We start from the raw sequence: 25,365 nt of genomic DNA on the forward strand, positions 1-25,365 counted from the left end.
GAGGTGTGCAGGTTAAAATGTATTTGTATATGGATTGTATCGTGCACACATTTTGTGAATTCAAATCTGAGCAGACAATGGAGAGACAATAGTGGTTACATAGTGGCCAGGCCCATTCATGAAGTGGGTCTCTCCCATTCAGAGCTACCAAGAAGTGGAAAAATTGATGGAAAAATTTATTCTACTGCATAATTTTTAATTGTGTTTTTTTTTTTTTTAATTAATAACTGTAACTACAGAGGTTTTTAAGTCCATATTTACATAGCAAAACTTATTCAGCTTAGGCCTACACTTTTATTGGAGAATTCCACCAATATTTTTCTGTATTACACACAGACAATTTCAAGAGTAAATTATCCAAGTGTCAATTTATGTCCCTCAACAAAGAAAAGAGATTGGCCCAAACAGTTGTTTTATCTCAGCAGAGAATGGCTTTATCTCCAGGCGCTGCAGCTTCATTTGTAATGGAAGGCTGAATGCTTCTCTTTTTTCCAAATCTAATTTACAGACATCAGCAAAAATGTAGCGAGTGGAGTCAGGACTTTTTCAGACGCACATCTCAATCTCTCCATGCGTTCCCCTCAGACGAACAGGAAAACACTGATACACAGATATTTGAACAAAACAAACTGCACTCAACCATTAAGACAGTATTTATTCAGTGTAGGCAAAGATGCTAGCTCTCAATTCCCCCATGAATGAATGTGATGAGAGCCAAATACGCATTTAAAACTATGCAAACTTCATGATTTTCAAGTTTCAGCACAGTAACTAATTTTTTTTTCTGCCCTTCCTGCACTATAAACAAACTACTGTGCTCTCTCTCCTTGTATCTTACATCCCTCCACCACCCCTGTCTGGTCTATAAGGCTAAATATGAAATATTTACTAGTTTTTGCAAGTGAGAAGATTTGTGTAAACTACTGTATTACTCTGGTGTATTCAAATATACATTGTCTACAAGTAAAGAAAGATATCACAATGTCCAATTTTAAAGTCCTGCTGTTGTCACATATTATTCTTGATTTTATTTTATTTTTGGAATATAATTCAGCTACAATTCGGCTAATAATAGACAGAAAATTAAAACTCTTGCCTTTGCATTGATATAATAAGATCTGACTGATAAAATTCAATCCTGAATGTCATCACTTTTTACTAATTATACATTTTGATGATTAATTTTATAAAAGTCTTTTATATATATATGTGTGTGTGTGTGTTGTGGTTTTTTTTTTGTTTTTGTTTTTTTTACAACATTCAGCATAGTTTACCAGTTGTTTCCAATTAAAATGCATTAATACTCAGAGTGTCCTAACTGAAAGCTAATGACTCTCACACTATCACTGTCTCTTCTTTTTCCAGCAGTCCCTGAACTCATCGTCCATGCTTGCCTTTGAATGTTGTGTGTGTTTCTTTGAAGGAGATTTTAAATCACTGGAGATTATAACTGTCTATGACCTTCATGAATTGTTCTTTAGTGATTCTGCCTTTATGATCCTGTATCCTTATCTGGGCCACCCCCTCCTCTTCACCCCTTTGTCCAGCAGCCCACTTAACATTTCTATTGTGCAGCTAGGGCTTTACTGTTCAAAACAAAGCCCACACAAGGTTCTGCTATTGTTTCTTTTTTTCATTTTCCACTTGATGATGGCAAGCTACTACCCCTTACTGTATCTGACCTGAATCTTGAGTTAATGGCTTTCTGACCATCACCAAATAGTCTCTCACGCAACAATCACTCAGCTACAGAGGCTGAAGTGTCTGGGTACTTTGATTTATTTTCCTCAACACTCCAAATCAGGATAGGAACAGTAACTACAACAGAAATATACAGACTACTTTACAGGGGGCTCAAGGTTTGTTTTTATATTGTTATTATGCAACACTGTGCTAAAATGACTCATCTTAATGAGGGGAGAATGCAGACTGGATTATTAGTCCAGAAAGTCACGTAGTGCACATCTAATCAAAAATGTCTGGCCACCACAATTTTGGTGATATTTTCCACCTCATGCAGATTAAACTTCCTAGTGAAAAATGAATAAACAATAAAATGATATTCTGATATGGCATAGCATTCTTGTTTCTGTGCATGAGGTTTGTAAATGATTTGTCCATTTAATACTATTTCAGTATAAGATTAATAGTTGTCCTGATGTTATGTTTGATTCTAGATTTTGAGGTTTCGGGTCTTGTCGGCGTATTATTTGTATGTTTGCAAAGGTTTTGTACTAGCCCCCCACATTTTATTGACACTTTTGTTGTAAATGACACTTCAAAATTCATTAAGTAGACCAAACACCTTCCTTCACCTTTCAGAGCTTTTCAGAAATCAAACTGGATTGCTAACCGGCTGCTGTTCCTTTGTGACTTTTACTTTTTGCACAAACTGACAGGAACATTGTAGGTTTGGGGTGCTCCCATCCTGAGCTGTCATGTCATCTGTCCCAAAGTCCAAAGAGTCTTATTTCTAAGCATCCTTCAGGGCACACACAGAGCACTGGCTGCACAAAGGAAACTTAGCTTTTTATTGACACTGGTTGGGGCGTAAGTCTGCAGTGGAGCCAATGCATCTTTGTCGACACTTAAAGGGCCGCTTCTGTAACCTTTCTGGGGGACGTTGAGTGAGTGTTCATGGAAACTAGCAGGCAATCATCAGAGGTCTTACATCAGATTTGAGGAGAGACCTCCCCACTCAGAATAATAATAATTGTAAAAAAAATAGATTAGTTTCATGTCCTAGAAAGCATTTCAGGCACAAAAGTAACATCTCCATGAAGATAAGCAGGGGACAAACCAGACCACCAGAAAACTTGCATTGTGCACCTTTAAGAGTCTGATTCAAATATCGAATAAAGAAGAATAAAGTATATATTTTGTCAAAACTAACACTATTCCACCAGTAGGACACACTACACAAATTTCTAACCATGTTTGCAAATAATAATCCAGGACCACAAATCAAATAAATGTAATAGTCAAAATAAAATTGTTCCCAGTTGTCCATTTTTGCAGTGTGCTGTCAGACCTAAAACAGCAAAAGTCACCATGAAGCTGATTATTGTCCTTTACTGAAATAGGCATCTCTGTCCATAATAATGTTTTGCACAATCGTCTGTCATCGCTGTCCTCCATCTGGGTTTTCTGCTACTTTCTGATTTTTCATTACCTCAACGTAATGTCATCTTGCCCACTTTTATTTTTCTCTCTCCATTAAACCTCTATTTTGCTCAGAACAGGTCCATCTGCTTTGAAAAAAAAAACTAAACTATCACTGGATTGTATTTAAGGCTGCTTCAGAGACATTTAAGAGACACAGATGCTTACAGAGTTGCTTTATTATGATGCCATACTGTCACTTACAACATAAGTGTATGAGGGGGGAGTGAATTATAGCTGCTGTTAATGTATACTGTCAGACAAGTGGAAAATTCTTAGTAAGAAAAGGGGTTTGACATAGGGGATTGTTATTTAAAGTTGCACTCTGTATTTTTTTTTTTATCTCCATGTTTGATCGGACTCTTTACCCAGATTTTGTGTGGTCCAGTCTTAAACTATATACAAAAGAACAGAACAAGTTAATAATTGTTGTAACAGACAGTGCATCTCTTTGCTGTGAAATGCCCATGCCAATGCTTAAAGGGCCTATACCAAATTGATTCTTCTGAGTTTTAAACCATATTATAATGCTGTTACATCCTCAAAAACCTACCTGGAGTTGTATTTTGTTTCATTTTTATCTATATCCCCAAACCTCAAAATGCTCTGTCCCACCATGTGATGTCATGTAGTGGCATTTTCCAAGTTAAAGGTACCAAAGTTTGGCAGTTCCAGAATTGAAATCATCCAAATGATTCTAGTGAAAGCGTATGGAGTTTAAAAACACAGTGGCGCACTTCTGACCACATGACATCACAAGGTTGAACAGAGAGTTTTCTATGTGAGAGAAGAACTCAGCCTAAATATGCAGTGTTTGTGTGTTGAACATGTGAATGAAACAAAACAAGACGGGTAGTTTTGTGAGGAGGAAACAACATTATAACAGAAAATAGTATAATATGAGCTCTTTAAGTCATACTCTTACACGTGATTGTAGTGGACCAAACACAAACGCAAAAACAGGGTATAAAAATAAGTTTAAATTTCAATCAAGTAAAAAATATATATATAATTTAACAAAGGCTCAAATTAGGCAAATCATTAACAAAAAAAAAGCCAGGCCCAACTGGGGTAACTCAAATCAAACTGAACAGAACAAAACTAACCCAACCAGACAAAGGAACAGGGGTGTTTAATACTTGAGGACCAACTAAAGGAATTACACTAAATAATTAACTAAACTACTAACTTAATCAAAGTAACAAAAAGGTAAATAATTATAATACAGAAAATAATAAGTGATAATAAAGTGACCTTAACACAAAATAATAAACTTAGTAAAACTAACTAAATAGTGCTCCCCCCCTTTGCTGAGTCCTGATAGTCTCTCCCAAGGGTCCTCCGTTCGGTGCTCAAAAAAACCCCCAAAAAAACAAGTGTAAGTAAATCAGAATTATGTTAACTAAAATGTGTGCATTCAAATTAGTATATAAGTCTAAATAAAGGAACTAAATTATGTGTAATGTTTTTAACTTAATGTAAATGAAATTAAATTATACTGACACTATGAAGTGGTGGCAGAGTTATCCACCACAGTGATGATTGGATAACATCAGCATATAAGGTCATGTTCTTTGGGGTGGTCTTTGCGAGAACAATGTCAGTGTGGGCACAGGGGGAGGAGCTGTGCATCTCGGAGGGTCGTCCCTTCACACCGATGATGTTACTGGGGAAGGGCACACAGAAGAGGACAGCTCTTGGCACCTCAGCAGCAGATTGGTCTAAGCTTCATAAATCATTAAAAACATTCGCATACAACCTAATACATCCGTCTACAAGGCAGTGAGTGTTCAAGCTATTTCCATTTTAACGGGCCTGTGCTCTCCACACATTGTGCATGCATACATTTAAGGACCTATAGCCAAGCATGCAGCAGACTGGCATACTGATTTGAGCTCCAGAAATAGCAGCGCTGATGCATATGCAAACACACACTGATATCTCCCCTATTTGATCAACATGTTTAGTTAATGCAATCTTTACTTTGTTTTACGTGATTGTAATACTAATTTTGATTTCTTTTTATCCTAAAACTGAATTGAGTGTATTTGTTCAATTGGTGTTTGGTAAAAATTCTTTAGTGAATCACCATAAAGAAGAAATGTAACTTGTGCACAGGATATCAAAAGGGTTGACTGCTTTGGCTAGAATTTAAACTTAACTACTGCATTGTTCTACTTATTTTACACAATAATTAATTAATATTATAGTCCTATGGTAAATTAAACAATACTCTTTTCTCGTTTATGTGGTGGCAGTAATGTATAATAATATTTGGATAACACTGTAGTAGCACCATCAAAGCCCATACTGTCACTGCATTCCCAATACACACCACGTGGCTCTCAGTTACAATGTGTGTGGTTAGTTGCACTGAATTAGGGGAAACACAGAAAGATCCAAGAACCATAATTTCAGAAAACTCTAGCGTTGTTGTTTTGTTTCTGTCTGACAGTGCCTATGTTTACATGCACACCAGAAATCTCATTACTATCTGATTTCTGCGTTATCAGATTACTGAAATATCATGTAAACAGCCATCTAATGTGAGTAATCTGATTTTTTCAGCTTGTTCACATCTGTTCAGGTTGTGCCTGGGAAAACTGTGCATAAAAGGGCATGCTAATGTGGCAAAGACAAAAGAGAATGTTAGAAATGTACTTATTACTTCATCAATAGTCTGGACAACACTCAGATGTTTCTTGTCTTGTCACGCGAAGATTCAACATTACGTCGATGCCCCCTCTAACCACATGGTGTCTGGTCTATGTCACTTTTCAGTTTGACATGCAGCAGCTGTCTCTGGACGAGCTGAAGCAGGTTCTGTTCCACGCCTTCAGAGACCACCTGACCATGAAGGACATTGAGAACATCATCATCACAGAGGAGGAGAGCCTCAATGAGACGTCAGGGAACTGCCCAGAGTACGAAGGAGGTATGTGGAATCACAAAGAGTGAGTGAGTGAGGTGGGGTGAAGAGTTTTTGTATGGTATTGTCAGCCATACAATGAAGCAAGTAGGGTTTTTCAATCTTTTTTAACTTACTGACAGTATTAGGTTGAAATATTCCACTGTACACCACTTTCTAAAATATAAACAAATCACACCTTGGATTAAAAATAAAGTGGTACATGATGTAGCTATTATCCCTGCCACTGTCATAGCAATTAATTTGCTTGGTGCTTTTTATTAAATGCATTTGTGAATCAGTTAAATCATATTGGAGATTTTGTCAAGGCACACCTGGCAGTCCCTCAAGGCGCTGTTCTCGGGGACACCAGTTGAAAAGCAAGCAGTCATGACTAAGCCGGTAATTAAACATCCAGTATCTGATTTTCTAATGTAGTAAAACCTGCTTGAGAACAGTATATCGTAAAAGCAGCTGTTATTGCACCAAATCAGATCTCTATTAGGTGTCTGGATCTAAATATAAAATGTGTGTAAGGCAGGCAAATGTAGCAGAGATTAGCTAACAATGTGGTAGTAGATTTGAGGCTTCAGTTTTACATGAGACTGTCTCTGGAGTTAACTCATTCAGCACGTTATGGAGCGCATCCTTCATAATTTCTCCCAAGGTGTCAGTAACACCACTATTTGGTGTGATAGCATATTATGATGATTATTACCCTGACTGACATTTTTTTCTATTGTTCCAATTATTTAGCTTTGATTTTTGATAAATTCTCTGTCATTATAAAAATTATTATGTATGTGGCAGATTTTCGTGTGTTCAGCAACAGACATGAGACAATGACAGAGTTGAATGTAGCTCTGAGAGATAAAATTATAATTGCTTTGGTGGATACACATAAAGTAAGTAAGTAAGCTCGACACTACCTAATAAAAGTAGTGCATTTACTTGTATCAGAAAAAAGAAAGTGTGGTGATATTATGAGCTTTAGGCAAAGACAAAAGACACATTACTGGCAAATGGACACGTTAGCACAAATAGCTGCATGGCTATAGCCGCATAAACATTGTCACAGAGATCATTATTTATCACAATCTGAACATTAACGTATAATGTGATGACTATTATCATAAAGCTAAATGGGCATTGTGATTCTCCAAGGCTCAATTTCAAATGCTTTTACAGAGGTAACAATACAATAGCCAACAGCATTATCCAAAACTTATAAAAGTCTCTTAACAGTGACTTAATGCTCCAAAACACACTTAGAACAGCTTTATGGTTTCTTATAATGTACATTATACAATAGAAAATAGAAAAACGTGAACTGAGCTGGGGCTCTGATCATATTTACTCTGTATAAATATTGTAGAAATATAACATTAGTCAAAATAATTACTTTCTTTGTTGTAACTTTATTTTATGAAATGAAAACATGATGACAAAATGTTACAAGAGTAATAATGCATTAGGCTTTCATAGCACTTTTATAGGTGCTCAAACGCTCTTTACTATTTCATGCATTATTCATTCATACTCTCCCAGCACGTGCAACCAGTGTGGCAGGTGAACTGTCTTGCCCAGTGACACAACAACGCTGCAGTGGCTGGTGCTTTGAGGAGTTTCAGCACCATATATATATATATATATATATATATATATATATATATATATATATATATATATATATATATATATGTGTGTGTGTGTGTGTGTGTGTGTGTGTGTGTGTGTGTGTGTGTGTGTGTGTGTGTGTGTGTGTGTGTGTGTGTGTGTGTGTGTGTGCGTGCGTGTGTGTATATGTATACATACACTATAAGCACTCAACTGTACAAAAATGTTTTTTTACATATTACAATGTATGAATGAATGAAAATACATACACATATATGTGAAAATACATATATCTATCTATTTATCTATCTATATCTATCTATATATCTCTATCTATCTATCTATAGATAGATAGAGATATATGTATTTTCACTCATACATATGTGTATGTATTTTCACAGCTCCATGTTAAGCACAGTCTCCTGGAACACAAACTTTCTCTTTGAGCTTGAGTGACTGTTGTAAAACTAATTACCTCTCAAAGTCAAATGTTTCTTTATTTGACTAGTCATTTATTCAGCTTCGTTTAGCAGAATTAAAATGTTTTGTTAAGACTATGATGTGGCCGTCGAGCTGTTGACAAGTCGGAGCACAGTTTGAATAGGGCATTGTCTGTAGAAAGAGGCTGTGAAACGCAGCAGAACAGAAAAATGAATCAAATTAGTTAATAAGGGCAAAATGAATAAAGAAAAACTCAGACTAATGCAAAAATGATATGATCCTACAAGATGCCCTGGAAAATATCCAGTTGTCCTTGTTCAGTTCTGGTTTCTTATTTAGACCATTTATTTGTAGAGATAGATAAGTTTAATGCCATATTGTGGAACATTCTAGCAATAGCAGTGCGACAATAGCTTAGCTGGTAGAATATCTAACCACTGATCTGAAGGTTGGTGGTTTGAATTCCGCTCTTGACATAAACATTGGTTGAGCGGTCAGATCCACTGACCTACAGGTTGGCGGTGCGATTTCAGCTCCTACAGATGAATGCTGTTGTTGTGTCCTTGGCCAAGACACTTAACCCACCTCGCCCCTAGGGTTTGTGCACACTGGTGTATGAATGTGTATGTGAATGGGTGAGTGGGTTCTTGATGTGAAAGTAAATGTAAGGTGGAAAAGTGCTGTATAAAAAATGTGACCATTTACCATTAGCTGAAAGTTAACCAGAAAAGTGGCACAGTGGACCTTTAATTTTGTTGTGCATTTAGGACAGGTTTAGCCTTGAATTTCCCTCAGGATCCATAAAGTATCTCTCTCTCCCTTCCTCTCTCTCTCCCTCTCACCATTTGGTCCTGTGTGTAGTCCAGTTGTGGGTCTGACTTGGAACGGGTATGTTTATTTTCAGCAGTTTAATCCAGTCAATTTTGTAATACATTTAGGATCTTATCATGAAAAAAAGAAACCAGAAGAAGTGCAGACCTTTTGAACTACAACTTCTATAATCTTTTTTAGCTCATTAAAGTGGAAAAGCAAAATAATTCTGCAGCTATCATAAACAACATCATAGTCCATTAAGCATCACAATCCAAGAACATTGCTTTGAATTTCAATGTAATATTTATCAGAGCCGTGTAGCAGTTAAAAGATTAAAAACTGGAATCTGAATTAAATATGCTCGGCCCTGAAAATACCAAAATCATGGCTTTTCTACCTTGAGCAACCCTTGCTGATATTTCCGCAGTTAAAGTAGTATTATTTTTAAACAATGTATAGCAATGATTGTCAAATTGCAGGCTTTTATTATTATTTTTGGTTGATATTGTATCTAGTCTTAGCGTAGACCTGGTTCATATTTCATTATTGGTTTGTCTGCTGTTTTTGTCCTGGTTTACACTGTAGTCTGCTTGATGTAATCCATCATTTGTACAGGAGTGATCCATGGTAGAAAAAGTTTCAAAAGTGGCCATCTGGATAATGTTTTCTTGAAATTGAGATGTTTCAGCCAATTATTTGGAAGCTATTATCAATCTAAAAGTACTGATCTGAAGAGCTATACTGACAAATTTCTTAGAATTATTGGAATAAACAGAATAATTCTTGTTCCTCAGACTAGTACTTTCAGCTTGATAAAGGCTTTTACACGGTTATCTGAAATGCCTCAATTTTAAGAAAACATTGTCCAGATTTGAAACATTTTCTGCCATTCCCTAGCTTTAAATTTTGTCCTGAAATCTCTGGCAAGAGTTACTTTAGTCCAAGTGCAATTTTGTTCAGTCTCAGTTTATATGTTGTATTTTGAAGTCCTAGTGTACTATTGTTGAGAAATAATCTAGTTTGTGTGTCATTTCTTTAGTAAACAACCAAATATTTTTCACACTTGCTGTAAAAAGGCTCTGAAATGCTGTATATCTGATACCTATAGCGATAAGACTAGTATACCTAAAGGTGCAGAGTCAGACTGGACACCTCTCCCCAGGTGTTAGAGGACAGAGGTAAAAGAAACAAACTTATAATGAATCCAGAGGGAAAAGACCCAGGCTGGAGACAGGACAACCAAGAGTTTGGACGAGTGTAACTTTAAGCATTTAGTATTTCAGACACAGCAGATACTCAAATTCTAAATACCCTTAATCATTTTCTCATTGGTCACATTCAACTGTACAATATGATTTTTTTGTTTTACATTTAATTGAAAACAAATAAAAGTATGAACTCTGCTATTAACCACATGCTTTTTCTGACAGAGGATTGGCTGTAGACCACTCAGTTTAAAGGGCCCATATTACTATCACTATTTTCTGATCTTTATAACGTTCCCTCATCTCAAACATATGTGGAGTTTTGTTTCACTCACACATGTTTAACACACAAATCCTGCATATTTAGGCAAAGTTCTTTTCTCAAACAGAAAACACTCTATTCCACCTTGTCATGTGGTAATACAGGAAGTGTTCTGTTCTGCTTTCAAACACCTTACATCTTCATTAGATTTATTTGGATGATTTCAGCCCTGGAATTTTAAATCTCTATTGAACTAAAGGTAAGCTATTAACTTGAAAACTACCACATGACATCACAAGGTGGAACAGAGCAGTTTGAGCTTTGGAGATGTAGACAGACTAATAATAAAGGATTATTCAAACATGTGTGGATTAAACAAAACTGTCAGTACAATTTTCTTTATCTGGACAGTTGTAAAGGCAGCAGATTACGCACGTTCTCCAGCTCAGACACTTCATTCATGGAAATGCAGAGATACCCCTGTGGTTTGTACCAGATGTCTCTAGGGGTGTCCCTCTGCACCCACAGCGGAGGGGGGCAGGGGATACATCAGAATAATGCCTCCTCAGGCTGCTTCTCATGCACACATTTGACCTTTTCTGTAGAACAATGTGCATAGTATTTTTAGAGGTATTTAGATGCTCTCGAATTGCAAAAGAATAACAGTTGCTTTTTTTAAAGTGGAAATGAAAGAAATTATGTGCCAAAAAGGGAACAAAAATTTAATAGTGTATATGTAGGCTACAAGTAAATAAATAAATAAAATATATATACATATGTTATGCAGTGGGCAGGGTATGAGGAAAAGCAGTGCAAATATGAACATGGTAGCTTTGAGATGACATCAGGTCACGGTTCTCTACAGCTTTTGTTCTGTATTGTTTACTGGGGGAATGGAACTGTTGTTTGTTGGAGAAGCTCCTCTGTCCTTGTACTGTCTGGTGGAGACAAAATATACATGCCAACCATTGAATCCTGTGTTGCCAAATTAGTATTAGAATACAAAAATATGTTCTTCTGAAAATGTTTCACACAGACACACTCAAATGTGTAAATAAATAAATAAATCTTACTACTACTGGGTCACCAGTTGAATCTCCCTGAGTTCACATGCGCATGATTGACAGGAGGATTAACCAATCATAAACATATATGGTCCACCTGTATCCAAACAAAATATGTCTGTTTATGAGGATGGAGAAAATCACAGAGGACTCAAAAATATTACACAGGAGGACTGAAAAAATGAATGAAGGTGAGACTAAATAATGGGTGATCAATGAGCTCATTTGTTTGACATGCGTCTCTGATTGCACCATTGTATTTGAACTCAAGGCGTGATGGAGGATCAGACTAATCTATCTGTATAAAAATACAGCAATATTAGGATGGCTTTGAAGCTGGCTATAGTACATTTCTCAAGTAAATAAAATGTAGTCAAGATAAGAGAAAGTGTTGTTCCAAAAAGTGGTGAAACAAATTCTAAATAGTTTCTCTCCATGACTGATATGGGCCTAACTGCAATCTGTAAAACTAAAGCAAGAAGAAGCATTTGACAAAACATCTCTTTACTCTTTTCCAAATGTTTGTAGTTTTGAGGGATGCCTTATTCAGATGCATTCAATGAAACACAAAGCAGAGGAGGGGTACAGATCATCCTTTTCCTGCACTTAACCCAGCTGCCAGTTTCCCACAATCCTTCATGCCTCCTTCCCTCCTCTAGTGGGACCTTCTCTCCTCCCCTCTCTCCTCTCCTCTCTCCTTTCCTCTCTCCTCCTCAGAACCAGGCAGCTCAAACGTGATTTATTGATGCATCGTGTGATTTTAGCAGAGACACAGAGGGGCTGACAGCAGAGGAGAGGCCTGTGCTGTTGTCTTCACTGCAAGGATTATTGAAGGACACATCTGGCTCGGCTCCTATAACCACTTTTCTGAACATTAGGAGCGCTCAGCCTCAAAGTTAACTCATTCAAATCTACTTTTGAAGCAATAATCATTTTTATTTGTTCTGAAAATATTGTGTTATAGATTTTTACTTGGACGGATGTTTTACAAAGCAATGCCAAGAGTAAATGCTTTATTCGATGAACCACAGGGCCATTAAGCAGTATTGCCCCCTGTCTGCTGGAGTTAGTATGTCGATCAATCAAATCAGTTAATTCAGATTCACCTCAAAGGTCATAATTGTCTCATTATCATTCTTTATTTCCTATTATAAAGCAGCCTATATATGTTGCATGTTTTCCTTTTAGTTTTTTGCCTGTCTGGTAAATCCTTACTTTTCTAAAAGAAAAGGTTTCATAGTGCACCTTTAATATTCATACAAATCTCTTTGTCAAAGTAATACCTCTCTAATAACCACACTTTCTGCAAACCATATAGTAATATGGCCCCATTGGCAACACCTGTCCATCACTAGACCTTTCTTTACAAGTGTAAGAATGGGTTTTGTGTCTCTGGCGTGAACAGGGGAGGGCAGATGGTGACTCACCTGGAGCTAGGGTCTGGCTGTTAAAAAAGCAGTTTTTCCTTTCCACTCATGCCAAATGCTTACTCAAGTGGAATATTCTGGTTTACACCCTGAACTACAACTACAGCACGGTCAAAACCTCACACCCTTAAACTGTGCACTGGCATATTGCAATCTGGTTGTTATTTTTTGCCATGTAAAGTATAATAAAATTGTTTTGGGACAAATCTAGAGAAAAGACTGGGTCAGTTCTCTACAAAAAATTAAAAGGTTTTTGTACTTGGTTTTGATTTCTGGTTAACATAAATGCCCTTGTGCAGTACATTGTCAATGCAAAGTATTTGTTGGGTAATAAGTAATAGAAAAGCTACAGGGACACCACTTTCTGTCCAATCAGGAACATTGTTTGCTAAGAATGAGAAAACAACAACCACTATCCCTGACAGTTGATGACAATCATGCAGAAAGAACTGCATGAAACTATTCCAGGTAGTTGTTATGTGTCATGGGCAGAAAACACTAAGTGGGCGGGGTAACAGTTCAAACTAAAACATGTTTCTGACTCATTGTTGAAAATGAAGTACAACTAAATTTGTCAGTGTTTTTGCCCATTCAGTGTTGTCGGAAAGGCTAAAATGATGTGGTTTATATGAATCAGTTATACCAGTGTTTTTCAACCTTTTTTGAGCCACGGCACGTTTTTTACATTGGAAAAATCTTGCGGCACGCCACTAACCAAAATGTTACAAAAATGACACTATATAGTATATTTAATTACAATATAATTTCTACATTAATTTCTACTTACTCAGTGTGAGACCTGCGCCTGTTTAGATGAACACAAAGCTGATATCCTGGCAGGAATAGAAGAAAGACACACACGAAGCTCTTCATCAACAGCTCTCAGTCTCTCTCTGTTTTTAGTTTTTATAGCAGTTAAGCTTGAAAAGCTCTTCTTCTGGGTCAGAATCTTGTCCAGGGCCCATTTCGGAGTTCGCATTCGTCCATTTTAAAAACTTTTCCATGACACCATGCACATGCGTTACTAATTCTTTTAAAGCAGGGATGCTCACACTTTTTCAGCATGCGATCTACTTACAAAATGACCAAGTCATAAAGATCTACCTAATACAAAACCAAGCAAACTGCACTGAAACACTCTGTGCCCCTTTTTTGGACCCTCACCCACAGTTTGAGAACCCCTTCTTCCTCTGGCACTTTACACAAAACTGTGAAAAAAGTGAAGGAAGATTTTTAAACCTGTTTTTTAAAGTTCCAAACTGGAGTTTCATTCTTTTCTGGTTTTGCAGTGATATTTACCAGCCTCTGCACATTTATCAAACCAAACGCACATCGTGACAAACACAGATGCATTTGTGCACTTTTGTTAGACAAACTTCAGCCAAATGTGGCAGTAGGTCTGTTCTGTAGATCTGCTCTATGCTGTAGACCTGCTTTGTGCCAACACTGGAACACAAATTTAGACTGGTTTTTGCTTCACGTTTGGTCTTGCTCTTCTAATCCGCCGCACTGTGGGAGGGGCTTGTGTTCGCTCTACGCAGGAAGGAGCGAGAGCGTGAAAAGGCGAGGGGCGGCGTGCTGACGTGGGCAGATGGACAGGTAGGATGTTTAGGAAGTTTAATCTGCCCTGTGATGCATGCTGGTACACGAGGGCACACGCTGTTGCAGACGAGCCGTGCATAGGGAGCGTGTGTGTTTGTGATGTGCCGTAGAGTCTCTGCGGGCTGCACTGAGACGCCCCACACGCTCTGGCACACCTGTACAAGTTTATTACCAACAGCAGCGGCCGTAATGAAATATGATCGCACTTGTTGAGTGTCAGACCTTGAGTGAGAGACAAGACCGAGTCCAAACGCGAGTCCGAGACGAGACACGGCGATCTACCCACACGACCTTGGCGATCGACTGGTAAATCGGGATCGACATATTGAGCACCACTGGTTTAAAGGAACGAGGCAATTAGCTGCCTGTCGCCACCCGGACGAATATTAGATCACTCTGCCAGTCATTATATACTACACTGTACTACAGCACGGACACTCGACAATGACATAATATTTGCAGGTAATAATTAATACATATTTATTTAAAAAAAAGTGATATTGGATAATTTCTCACGGCACACCTGACGATCTCTCACGGCACACTAGTGTGCCGCGGCACAGTGGTTGAGAATCACTGAGTTATACGTATTATTTTAAGAGAAGTCTCTGACCTGGAGTAGTTAAACCCAAATACCTTGAGTGCGAAAAAGTGCAACTGATGCATCTCTATCTGAAATAAATATGTATTAAAGTGGGACTAAACACCTAAACTCCACCCACAGCCACAGTCTAAATAGTGCCTAGAAGTGCCATCCATCCATCCATCCATCCATTTTCTTCCGCTTATCCGGGGCCGGGTCGTGGGGGCAGCAGTCTAGAACTGCCTGGACGACTAAAAGGGAGAGGAAGGGGAAGATGTGATTGGACAAGTATTCAGTATTCAGTTTACTTGCAATTTAGTATTTAGTCTCAGATAAGATCTAAAAATGGAATATATAATGAAACTGTATTTTGTTCTTGCTTATTTTGCAGTCCATCCCAAGAAGAAGAACCGTCAAACGTGTGTGCGGAAGAGCTTGATCTGCGCCTTTGCCATGGCGTTCATCATCAGTGTCATGCTCATCGCGGCCAATCAGATGCTCCGAAACGGCATGGAGTAGTCCCCATAGTAACCACTTGCACTGTGAGCATAACTGGGACGGGACCTGCAGGAGCCATGAACCTCACCCCCTTGACTCTAAAACAGGCCAAAGCCCGTGCACTTGTCCAACCATCACTGCTGTTTATGTACACTTTGATTTGAACTTCAGCAGCATGTGAAGTCAGTCTGTTTGTGTTCAAGTTTTCTTTCTACAAGGTATAACATTGATGAGTTAGATCACGGTGGAAAAGTTGTTGTTTTTTTCAATAGTTCTGTATAAAGTAATTGCTGAAAATATTATCTGCATACATTTGGCAGTGTTAGTATGTTAGAAGAAAATGATTTGCTGAAAAAAAAGATTGCCTGAAAGATTTGAGAATCCTGATTTCTTTGGTTGGAGCTAGATATTTTGGAATTGTCCAAATGTTATGATCTATAGTGTATAGATATAGTTATGTTTTTGGTATTGATAAGATTTTGAAAATTTTTTGGTCAAAATCTATAATGAAATATTTCCATTGACAAAACATCTTCAAACTGACTAATTTGTTTTTTTGTTTTTTTCTTTCAACGTACATCCTGGCACATCCCATTCTATCCAGGTTTGAGACTGTAGACCTTTTAAACTGCCTATCACCTGAACAACTGAAACAACTAACTTTTCCACCATACGCAATTCATTGATGTAGCTTTGAAAGACAAATATTGTGATCTGAAATAGAAAATGACATTTTGTATAAATATAAGGGGTATAACTTGCTGTTTTTGCTGCAAAGACAGAGACCACCCTTTAACCTTGACTTTTACTCAAAACGTGTCTAACATCAGGTGCTTTGTGCTAATTTCCATAAATCGTGCACACAAACAATTACTCAGCCAAAACTAATCACAAACTGAATATGAGCTTTGAATGTTGAACACAGCGTCGTACTGCATTTGTAACCATCACACCACTTTTCTTTTGAATGTTTGCATCCTTGGATCTGCCCTCTAATAATCTCGGGGCATATGAATTTTTTATGTACAAGGAGCACAAGTTAAAACTCAGAGAGGGACCATTGGAGAATAATCAAATTGTCCCACAAATACATACAAATAGAAACGAGACATACTGTACAGTGCTGTGCCAAAGTTTAGGCAAAACGTGGAAAAAATGTTGAAGCAGTATGTACAATTGTGTCTTCAAACTTAAAGGTGCATAGTGTATCTTTTCTGGTGGAGGACTTGTCACCTGTTTATTTCTGTGGGTATGTTATTGTCATCTGCCTGGAATATTCCATAATAGGACATTATGACATTAAACATCTATACCTACTACATCTATTAAATTATAGCTGGTTTTATAGCTCAAAATACCTAGAAAAACAGGAAGCAGGATTGTCTCTCCAAAGATCTGACCTGTAACTTGGTCTGGTTTGGTTTCCATGAAGATAGAAAGGTTTAATACCGTACTGTGAAATATTCCAGACAAAGCAATAACTTTTCTTTGGAGACAAGCATTTGATAGACCCTCCACCAGAAAAGTTACACAATGCACCTTTAAATTGAAACTGGCGAAGAACACATCTAATTTCATGTGCCCAGTTTGATGCAGGATGGTATTAACAATTTTATACATCTTTAGCTATTGTTAAAAACAGTCATCTCGCTTTTTAATTATTATTATTATTATTTTTTATGTTTTTTTATTTATTTATTTATTTATTTTTGGACTATTGTGAGTATTACTGAACTTTAAAGGTGCACTGCATAACTTTTTCAGTGGAGGATCCGCCACCTGCTTATCTTCATGGAAATGCTATTTCTTTGTCTAGAATGTTCCTCAAATATAGATTACATAACAGGTCAGATCTATGGAGAGGCAAACCCATTCACAGAGAGAATTATTGTATTTTTGAACAATAGAAACACCAGTAATGAATGAATGCTAGATAGGTTTGTTTACTGTCATACCATGGAACATTTCAGGCAAAGCAATAACATCTCCATGGATACAAGCTGCTGACAGACCCCCCCACCAGAAAAGTAGCGCAATGAAGCTTTAAAACAACATCATCAACGCTTTGCCACTGTCGTGAGGTAGAGCCCGTGCCTTGGCGGGGGCTTTCCATGTGTTTTGTGTTTTTCTAGATTTTCATTCACCTAAACCCACTGGAAACTTTTGCACAGTACTCCATCCAATAAGTAATACTGACAGCGCTGTCCATATCAATCACCTCTAGTTTAATATATACTGGGTTATATTACGTGAAATGGTTTGGGGCAATGGGCTAAGGTAAATGACTGCATTTTAACTGTGGTGTGGGGGGTTTGTTTTATTTATATCCCCATTGCAATACTGCCCTTATGTGGTGAATATAGGCCACACGCACACACAAGCATGCCAGAGAACACACTGCCATAGTAAAGCATAGTAATGACACCATTCCTTTGGACCCCATTGTAAATATAGCTCTATTTAGCCTGTGTAATGTATTACTCCTCTTTACGACCGAATGTATAATGAGTAGAAACTAGTGAGATAACGTATTTCAGGGATATAAAGACTGACTGTTGGTGTTGGAGAATGGTGAAGGGCACCGTGTAGTGGCCACCAAAGGGACTGCCATTTTAATGATTGTATTGATAGTGTTTTTAGCTTCGATCAGAAAGGGTTGGACTGGTCACAAATAAATGAATGTTACTTATTAAAAAATATATTTAATGAGAGTAAAAAGTATATGATTAAAATAACCCAAGTGAGTATTTAAAATTGTATATTAAAGTATTAAAGTGTACATAATTGAATAGTGTTTTGAAACATGAAAAAGGAAATTTGATTCACACAATTCAAAAAGTCTTATTTTCTAAACTAAACAGGCCGTAGCAATTAGAGTTATTATAACACTATTGCTAAAATGTTTAATGTTGAAACTGAAATCTCAGCGGGACTGATTAATGGTTAAATAAAAGTAAAAAAAAAAAAAAAAAAAAAGATTTAACATAAAAGATATTGAAAAAGTGATAACTGCGTAACTGGCCCACCACTGGTTTTAATATTTGGTGGTTTGAGTGAAAAGTCCTAAGTTTGAGAGCTGAAGGTGACTGTGAGGAGCCTCCTGTGTGGAGAGCAGCAGCGTTTTACAGGGATGAACAAGTCTGGAGACCTGGGGGTTTATCACACTGCTCTGTTTTCACATAAAATAATAGAAATAGGACACAGTGACTGAAGAGCTGCACAATATTATGATCGTTTGTCTTCAAGAAAACTTTACAAAACGTACCTCACATTTGCATATCTGAGGTGAAGTAAAAATAGGCTGTTACAATTGTGAAAAAGCTTCCTGTGAATACAAATTGAGCACAGTTTGAGAAAAAGCACATTTTTTACCTTGCACCATTTAACATTCTCAAAAACAAAACCATATTCAGTTCAATCTGACTTATTACTGATATTTTACCAAGTACAATTTTACTTATACTAGAGCTTCTATTTGAAGATGGGGAGCAAAAACCAGTTTTTCCAATTGATACTTTGCAGTAACTGATCATGCTGGGGGTGTTCAGCATGTATCTCTTTGGTGGAATGTTCGGTTATGCAAATGCAGTTATCATGGAGACACAATGCACAAATTAACACAGTCAAAAAAGTTTTAAGATGAAAACTCAAGAACAAATACAAAATAGATGTAAACAACACATTTTTAGGAGCCTGTGAACAATATGAGCATTCATGGTTCTGTGTTTGATTTTGAACAACAAAAGATGAGGGGAAAAACTGTTGGCTAATTGTGACAGTGTTGTTATTTGAGAGCTTGCCTGTTGTAGTTCTAATTAAATTGGCTCTTTCTGATCAGATTGTGTTAATATAAAGATCATATCAAGGTCAAAATAAAGCTTCTGACAGAGTACTGCATTCAGATAGCATCATGCCCCCACATGAATGACATCAGCTACAAACTATCACTTGACACTTTGCTTCTTGTCATGAAATATCTGAAAAGTAAATTCATAAATGTTGAATCTGATCATTTTGGTGACATTTTAGTGACTATTTCCAATGCAACAACAGTCTAGAATAGTACAGAATGTGTGATGTCACCTTAAGCCCAGCAATATAGTAAATTCATAAATGTAGATTTGCCATATTCAATAATCTTGGAGTAAAATGCTTGTAAATGAGTTTGTAATATTGTGCAGCTCTGGTTAAAGTAGGTTATCAAAAGCACCAGAGACATTACCTGCAGTATAATGTAAATCCCTTATTGCACGGTGCTCCTTTTGAATATTAATATCTACAATGCATTTCTGTGTCCATCATTGTGTCTGTGCAGGCTTTTCACTGTCCAGGGCTGAGGGAAGAGGCACAAACGCAGAGGGCTTTCTTTAAAAAATAAAAACAAAACTAACCAAAAAAATATCTTTGTATAAGATCAAATACAACAGTGAGATGTAATATACTGTAAATTGCATGTTGTCGTTTCGATTTTCACGTCTGTAATCGGACAGGGAAAATCCATCTACTTTTTTCTTTGCGCTACCCGGACCTTGTATGTATCCTTCACTTTTTAATAGCCATTTTTTCTAGTTTTTACCAGCTAATTATCAAATCAGAGAAAAGCAGGAGAGGGCATTTTCATAAATATGCAAATATCAAATCACACAATTGTCACATGTCAGGTTGAAACTGACAATGAAAACACTAAGCTCTGTGTGTTACAATGTACATGAATGTCCACACTGTCCTGTATAGGCTGTATAATGTATGCTATCCTCATTATTGTATTTCACTGCACATTGACATCTGACCACTGGACCATGTCTCAGTCTATAACCTTTTAAAACCAGCATAGACCACTCCATCTTAACTACTCTCCACTGATTGTGTCATAATTACGTCCCTGCATAGTGCATGTACGGGAACTCATTTGACCTTTTGAAGTTTACATTCAAATACTGTATGTATATTTGGTTTTGTTTTTATTTCTTTTTATGACCCAAGTATGTTTTTACCTTGTAGATTGTATAAAATTTAAATTTAAAACTGATATGTACTACAACCTCGGCATGCTGCTTAGAAAAGGGGAATGAAAAGAGCAATAGTTAACAACTGAATGGATATTTAAAAATGCAAATAACAAAATTTAATCTGTTTAATCTAAAGTATATCCATATATGTTTATGCAATAAAAACTTGTTTTGATAAAAAAAAAAGGTATTGTATTTGTCTTTCATGATTACACTAATTATGGTGATGGCAATTAACTAAAGTAGAGTACTTCAAACTGCATTCATTTAGATAATCTGAAAAAGGGTTCACCATGAAAAGTAACATTCTGGAAGTAGATCTGACTAGTCAAATAAAAGTATTTAATACAGATTTTTTCTTATTTTAAGTACACATGTACACACACTACACTGAATTGTAACTAAACCATGAAACCTGGACTAGATCAAGACTAAATCAGGACTAGAAAAGGACCAAACCAAGTCTACATCAGGACTAAACCAGGATCAGACCAGAACAAGTGTAAATACCCCAATGAATTAATAATTTCCCAAAAACAGACAATAGGCAGATCCCAATTCCTTTGTTTAATTTACCAGGACATCATCTTATGTACGTCAGTAGAGTTATAATTGGACACAGAGAGGACCAGATCACATGTGTTGTCCTGCTGGCATGTTGTACGACAACACACACATTTCTCCAACTGAGTGACAACTTGAATTATTTACAATCAAGGCTCAGCAAATGCTATAATTTAGAAAGCATGGCATTTTTCTTCTCCAAAAAAAAAACCAAAAACTTAAAGATTTTCCTCAGCAAACACTCAATTAAATGCATCTTAAAACACTGGCACTGGGGGCAACATGTTGACATAGAAATTACTTGTTCAAACTTCACTTTTATCTCTCTTCTAACTCATATTTCTGTCATAACAATGCGGGAGAGGCAGATCCTTGGCGACAGTTGCTTTGCGTGCCACGAGCCCCCTTATCAGTCAGGACGAGGCAGGAGTTGTTGCTTTGCTTGTCAGATTTCATTACTGTGCTGGAGTTTGTATAAATACCAAATCTATAAATAGAGTGAGGGACTGATGCAAAGTTTCCAGGTCTCAGAATACTTAAGATCTCACAACACAAATGAGACAAATACATTTCACTTCAAAGTTGAGGGATGTCTTCAGCACATCCTGTCTGTTCAGAATGCCCTACAAATATGACATCTGCATCAACAGGAACCTCGTGGAACAGCAAATGAAAGAAAAAGCTCATACACCTCATAAGCAAACGTGCCCTGTAGATATTCAGTTTTATAAAAGTACAGTCATTGCTATGCTTGACTTCTGCCTAGAATGTTCCACAGCATGACATTAAGCTATCTCCATGGAAACAAGCGAGTAATGCCAACAAGTTACACATCAGATCTGTAACACTGAACAGGTAAACCCAGAGTAAGAAGGTATGTTTTTCAGGGTAGCTATAAGCAATATCACCAGATGTAATTGAGTAAATGCAAGATGTATGTTTTATGTAACATGCCCATGACGACAGGCAGGTGACCCCCCCAGGTCATAAAAGTTACATAAAGTATATACAGTGTTGGGAAAGTTACTTTTAAAATGTATTCCCCTACAGATTACAGATTACATACCCCAAAATGTAGTTTGTAACGTAATCCATTAAATTACTTAACGTAATCTGAATACTTTGGATTACTTGATTTGCTGTAGAGAAGCAAAGACTAAGATATCATAACATAAGATGTTTTGTCTGTTAAAAGACAATGAAAAGCCCAGACTTTACTTCACCGTATTAAAAATATTATTGAAAGAAGAGGGGGAGAGACGGTCCGCACAGCATGGTTTAGTCCTGTTAAATCCTATTTTAATCCTGTTTTAGTCTTGTTTTAGTCCTGTTTTAGTCTTGTTTTAGTCCTGGTTTAGACCTGGTTTAGTCTTGGTTTTAGACCTGTTTTAGACCTGGTTTAGACCTGGTTTAGATCTAGTTTAGATCTAGTTTAGACCTGGTTTCAGTCCTGGTTTAGTTCTGGTTTAGACCTGGTTTAGATCTAGTTTAGACCTGGTTTTAGTTCTGGTTTAGACCTGGTTTTAGTCCTGGTTTAGTCCTGTTTTAGACCTGGTTTTAGACCTAGTTTAGACCTGGTTTAGATCTGGTTTTAGACCTATTTTAGACATGGTTTAGATCTAGATTAGATGTAGTTTAGACCTGGTTTTAGTCCTGGTTTAGTCCTGGTTTAGACCTGGTTTAGATCTAGTTTAGACTTGGTTTAGTTTCTGGCAATGAGTGGAATTACCGAAAAAAAAAAAAAAAAGGGATATAGCCCAAAATGTGAAAACAGGAAAACGGGAAAATACCGCCGTGTAATCCATTTATTTCAACAAAGTAACTGTAATCCAATTACCACTCACTGAAACAGTAACCGAATACAGTTACTCATAATTTGTACTCTGATTACGTAACTCCGGTACATGTAATCTGTTACTCCCCAACACTGAGTATATATGACATAAGTTGCCGTTTTATATAAATAGCAACAGTAAAGCTAGCCCCAAAAGTTGTAACTGTAAGGTATAGTAAAGTTACAGTAGTCATACGCAGTAAAAGTTATGGTGCGGGTGACTGAACTTAAATTGAATAGTTTGTAGACACTTTCATACTATTCTTTGAAAAACAGTGTAGAGGTGTAACAGAGCAAGATCTGGAGGGTGGCCAGTTCAGCTCCCCAAACTGCATTCTTGCTGTGTCCCTGACTTAAAGTCTTCTTTGCCTTTGTCCAGCCGCAGGAAGGTTGGTACCACCTTTGCCTGAATGATAATGCAACATAATTACCCAGTGTCCATGCTAAGTTAAAGGCCCCTCCTGTTGAATGTGATGACGGTGCATTGCCTCTCGCTCATGCTAATTAGTCAGTGGATGCCAGTGACAAATGGTCGATGTGTCTATATAACAGCAGCTCATTTGAATCAGGATTAGTCTTCTGAGCTGACCAATAATGAAACAAAACACTGTTAAATGGACAAAAGGCATTATGCAAAGTGTAATGATCCAAGCAGGCATTTACAACTGGGTTTAGCTATAATCCGTTAAACTGTTTACGTTTTCAATCTCACACAAATACTGAAAGACAGTTTGATGCAATAGAAGAGGGTTCCATCCGGGACTTTAAGGTTAATTAACTTTCTAGGATTTAACGGTCAACAAACATTAATTACATCCCATAAAATTTTGGTAAAAGATGGATAATTAGGCTTACACGAAAGGTCATAATAGCATAATTTGCATCTATCTGCAAAATAGAACAGGGTGTACCAAAATTGTTGCAGCAACTAAAGCAACCTTTAAATGGTCAGATTACTGGATACCAAGTGATGGAATGTAACAAAGTAAAAGTAGAAAAGTACTTAAGTACTTACTTTGCTTAAGTATACATAAAGTATCTGTACTTTACCTTTTACAATACATTTGAGAGCAGGTGCATCTATACTTTTTACTTCACTATATTTTATATCTGGTCTGAAAAGTAAACAAGTGTTTTTTATGATTATAACACCTGCTGAGGAATTTATTTCTTGTAAATATTCATAGATTGAGCAAACAAAAATATACAAAGAAAAACAGCTATCTATTCAGTTCACTGAAAAAAAAGGTTGCTGGATTTGCATAAAAAAATTATGGAAAGCGGTTGCATGCAATAAAATTATGTTTAGCCTTTGAAACTTATTTTGATCCCCTTTACACATATTTTTCTCAGAACATGAATGTCACTTTTTCATGTTGATGAAATTTGATCAAATCATGCTGAATATGCATATTTATATTATGCTACCTTATTGTGAAATGTATAAGTATATATAATTTAATTAAATTTACCTAAATCTGTAAAATAATACAAAAACAGTCTTTAGTTTTCTACAGTTCTGTATTGTCTTAAGGGAATCAAACACAAAGAGAGCACAGGGACAGAGACACACAGTTTGGAGCTGGACAGTGTGAAGATTTATTCCAGTGAAGACGCTCTGGTCTCTGCCTGTGAACACAGGAATAAAATGATTACATTATGATGATCTACTCTGTTGTACATGCTTAAATATATTTAAAGTACCTATAATGGACCAGAACAGAATCAGAAGAACATTAGAACTGTATCTGCAGAAACAAAACTCACCATGTGCTGCTTTTCTTCCTCTAAATGCAGTAACAGGGAGGGCATCTGGTATAAAGTCTCCTAGTGCCACATCACCCTGTAGAAACACGATAACTGTTTCAATAGGAAGTATATTTTGAAAAAGTTGTTTAAAATCATTTTAGTTGAGTTACTTACTTTGTTCATCTGTGCTCTGTGTTTTGTTGGTTCTCAAACATCTTCCTTTTTTCTGAAACATCAGCTGTAACATTCATAAACTTCCCCACAGCTCCAGCAGAGCTCTGGATGTCACTTTTTGTTTGTAGACGACTCTGGAACAAACACATTGAAATCTTAGTACAACTGTCACACTCCTGTAGATGGACAGTCAAATATAATTTGTTTCATAGAAGCAGTCCTTACATTAACTCTAATTTCAAATAAAACACCACAAACATGTTTTAACAATGACGTCATTCTAGGCCGGAGAAGCACATAAAATCTTTAAAAAGTCTCACCTCCAGATCATAATCCTCCTGCTCCACACTGTGTGTCCTCTGCTCCTGGATCTGTCCTGTGTCCTGCTACATTTGAATTTTCCCTCCAAAAGTTTTGGGGAGAATTCCAGAGGGAGGAGCCTCACCAGAGATT

The 25,365-nt window shown here is 36.9% G+C and overlaps 1 protein-coding gene and 1 long non-coding RNA gene across 2 annotated transcripts in view; one reads left to right on the top strand and one right to left on the bottom strand.

Annotated features, from left to right (window-relative positions):
- caln2 (calneuron 2) overlaps window positions 1–15,658 on the top strand; it is a 31,507-nt gene extending 15,849 nt beyond the window's left edge. The window contains exons 4-5 of the mRNA XM_020923152.2: window positions 5,944–6,097; window positions 15,476–15,658. Of these exons, the coding sequence (XP_020778811.1) occupies window positions 5,944–6,097; window positions 15,476–15,603 (282 nt within the window). The 3' untranslated portion in view covers window positions 15,604–15,658. The remainder of the gene's footprint in view (window positions 1–5,943; window positions 6,098–15,475) is intronic.
- Window positions 15,659–24,515: 8,857 nt separating this feature from the next.
- On the bottom strand, window positions 24,516–25,348 carry LOC129407422 (uncharacterized). Its single transcript, XR_008631530.1, has 4 exons — window positions 25,233–25,348; window positions 24,913–25,046; window positions 24,757–24,832; window positions 24,516–24,618 (listed from the first exon to the last, which is right to left on the bottom strand). It is a non-coding gene; the product is annotated as an uncharacterized LOC129407422 (long non-coding RNA).
- Window positions 25,349–25,365: the final 17 nt, after the last annotated feature.

This window comes from Boleophthalmus pectinirostris, unplaced genomic scaffold, assembly GCF_026225935.1.
Source record: "Boleophthalmus pectinirostris isolate CB_2022bp ecotype Guang Dong unplaced genomic scaffold, ASM2622593v1 HiC_scaffold_12, whole genome shotgun sequence".
NCBI lineage: Eukaryota > Metazoa > Chordata > Actinopteri > Gobiiformes > Gobiidae > Boleophthalmus > Boleophthalmus pectinirostris.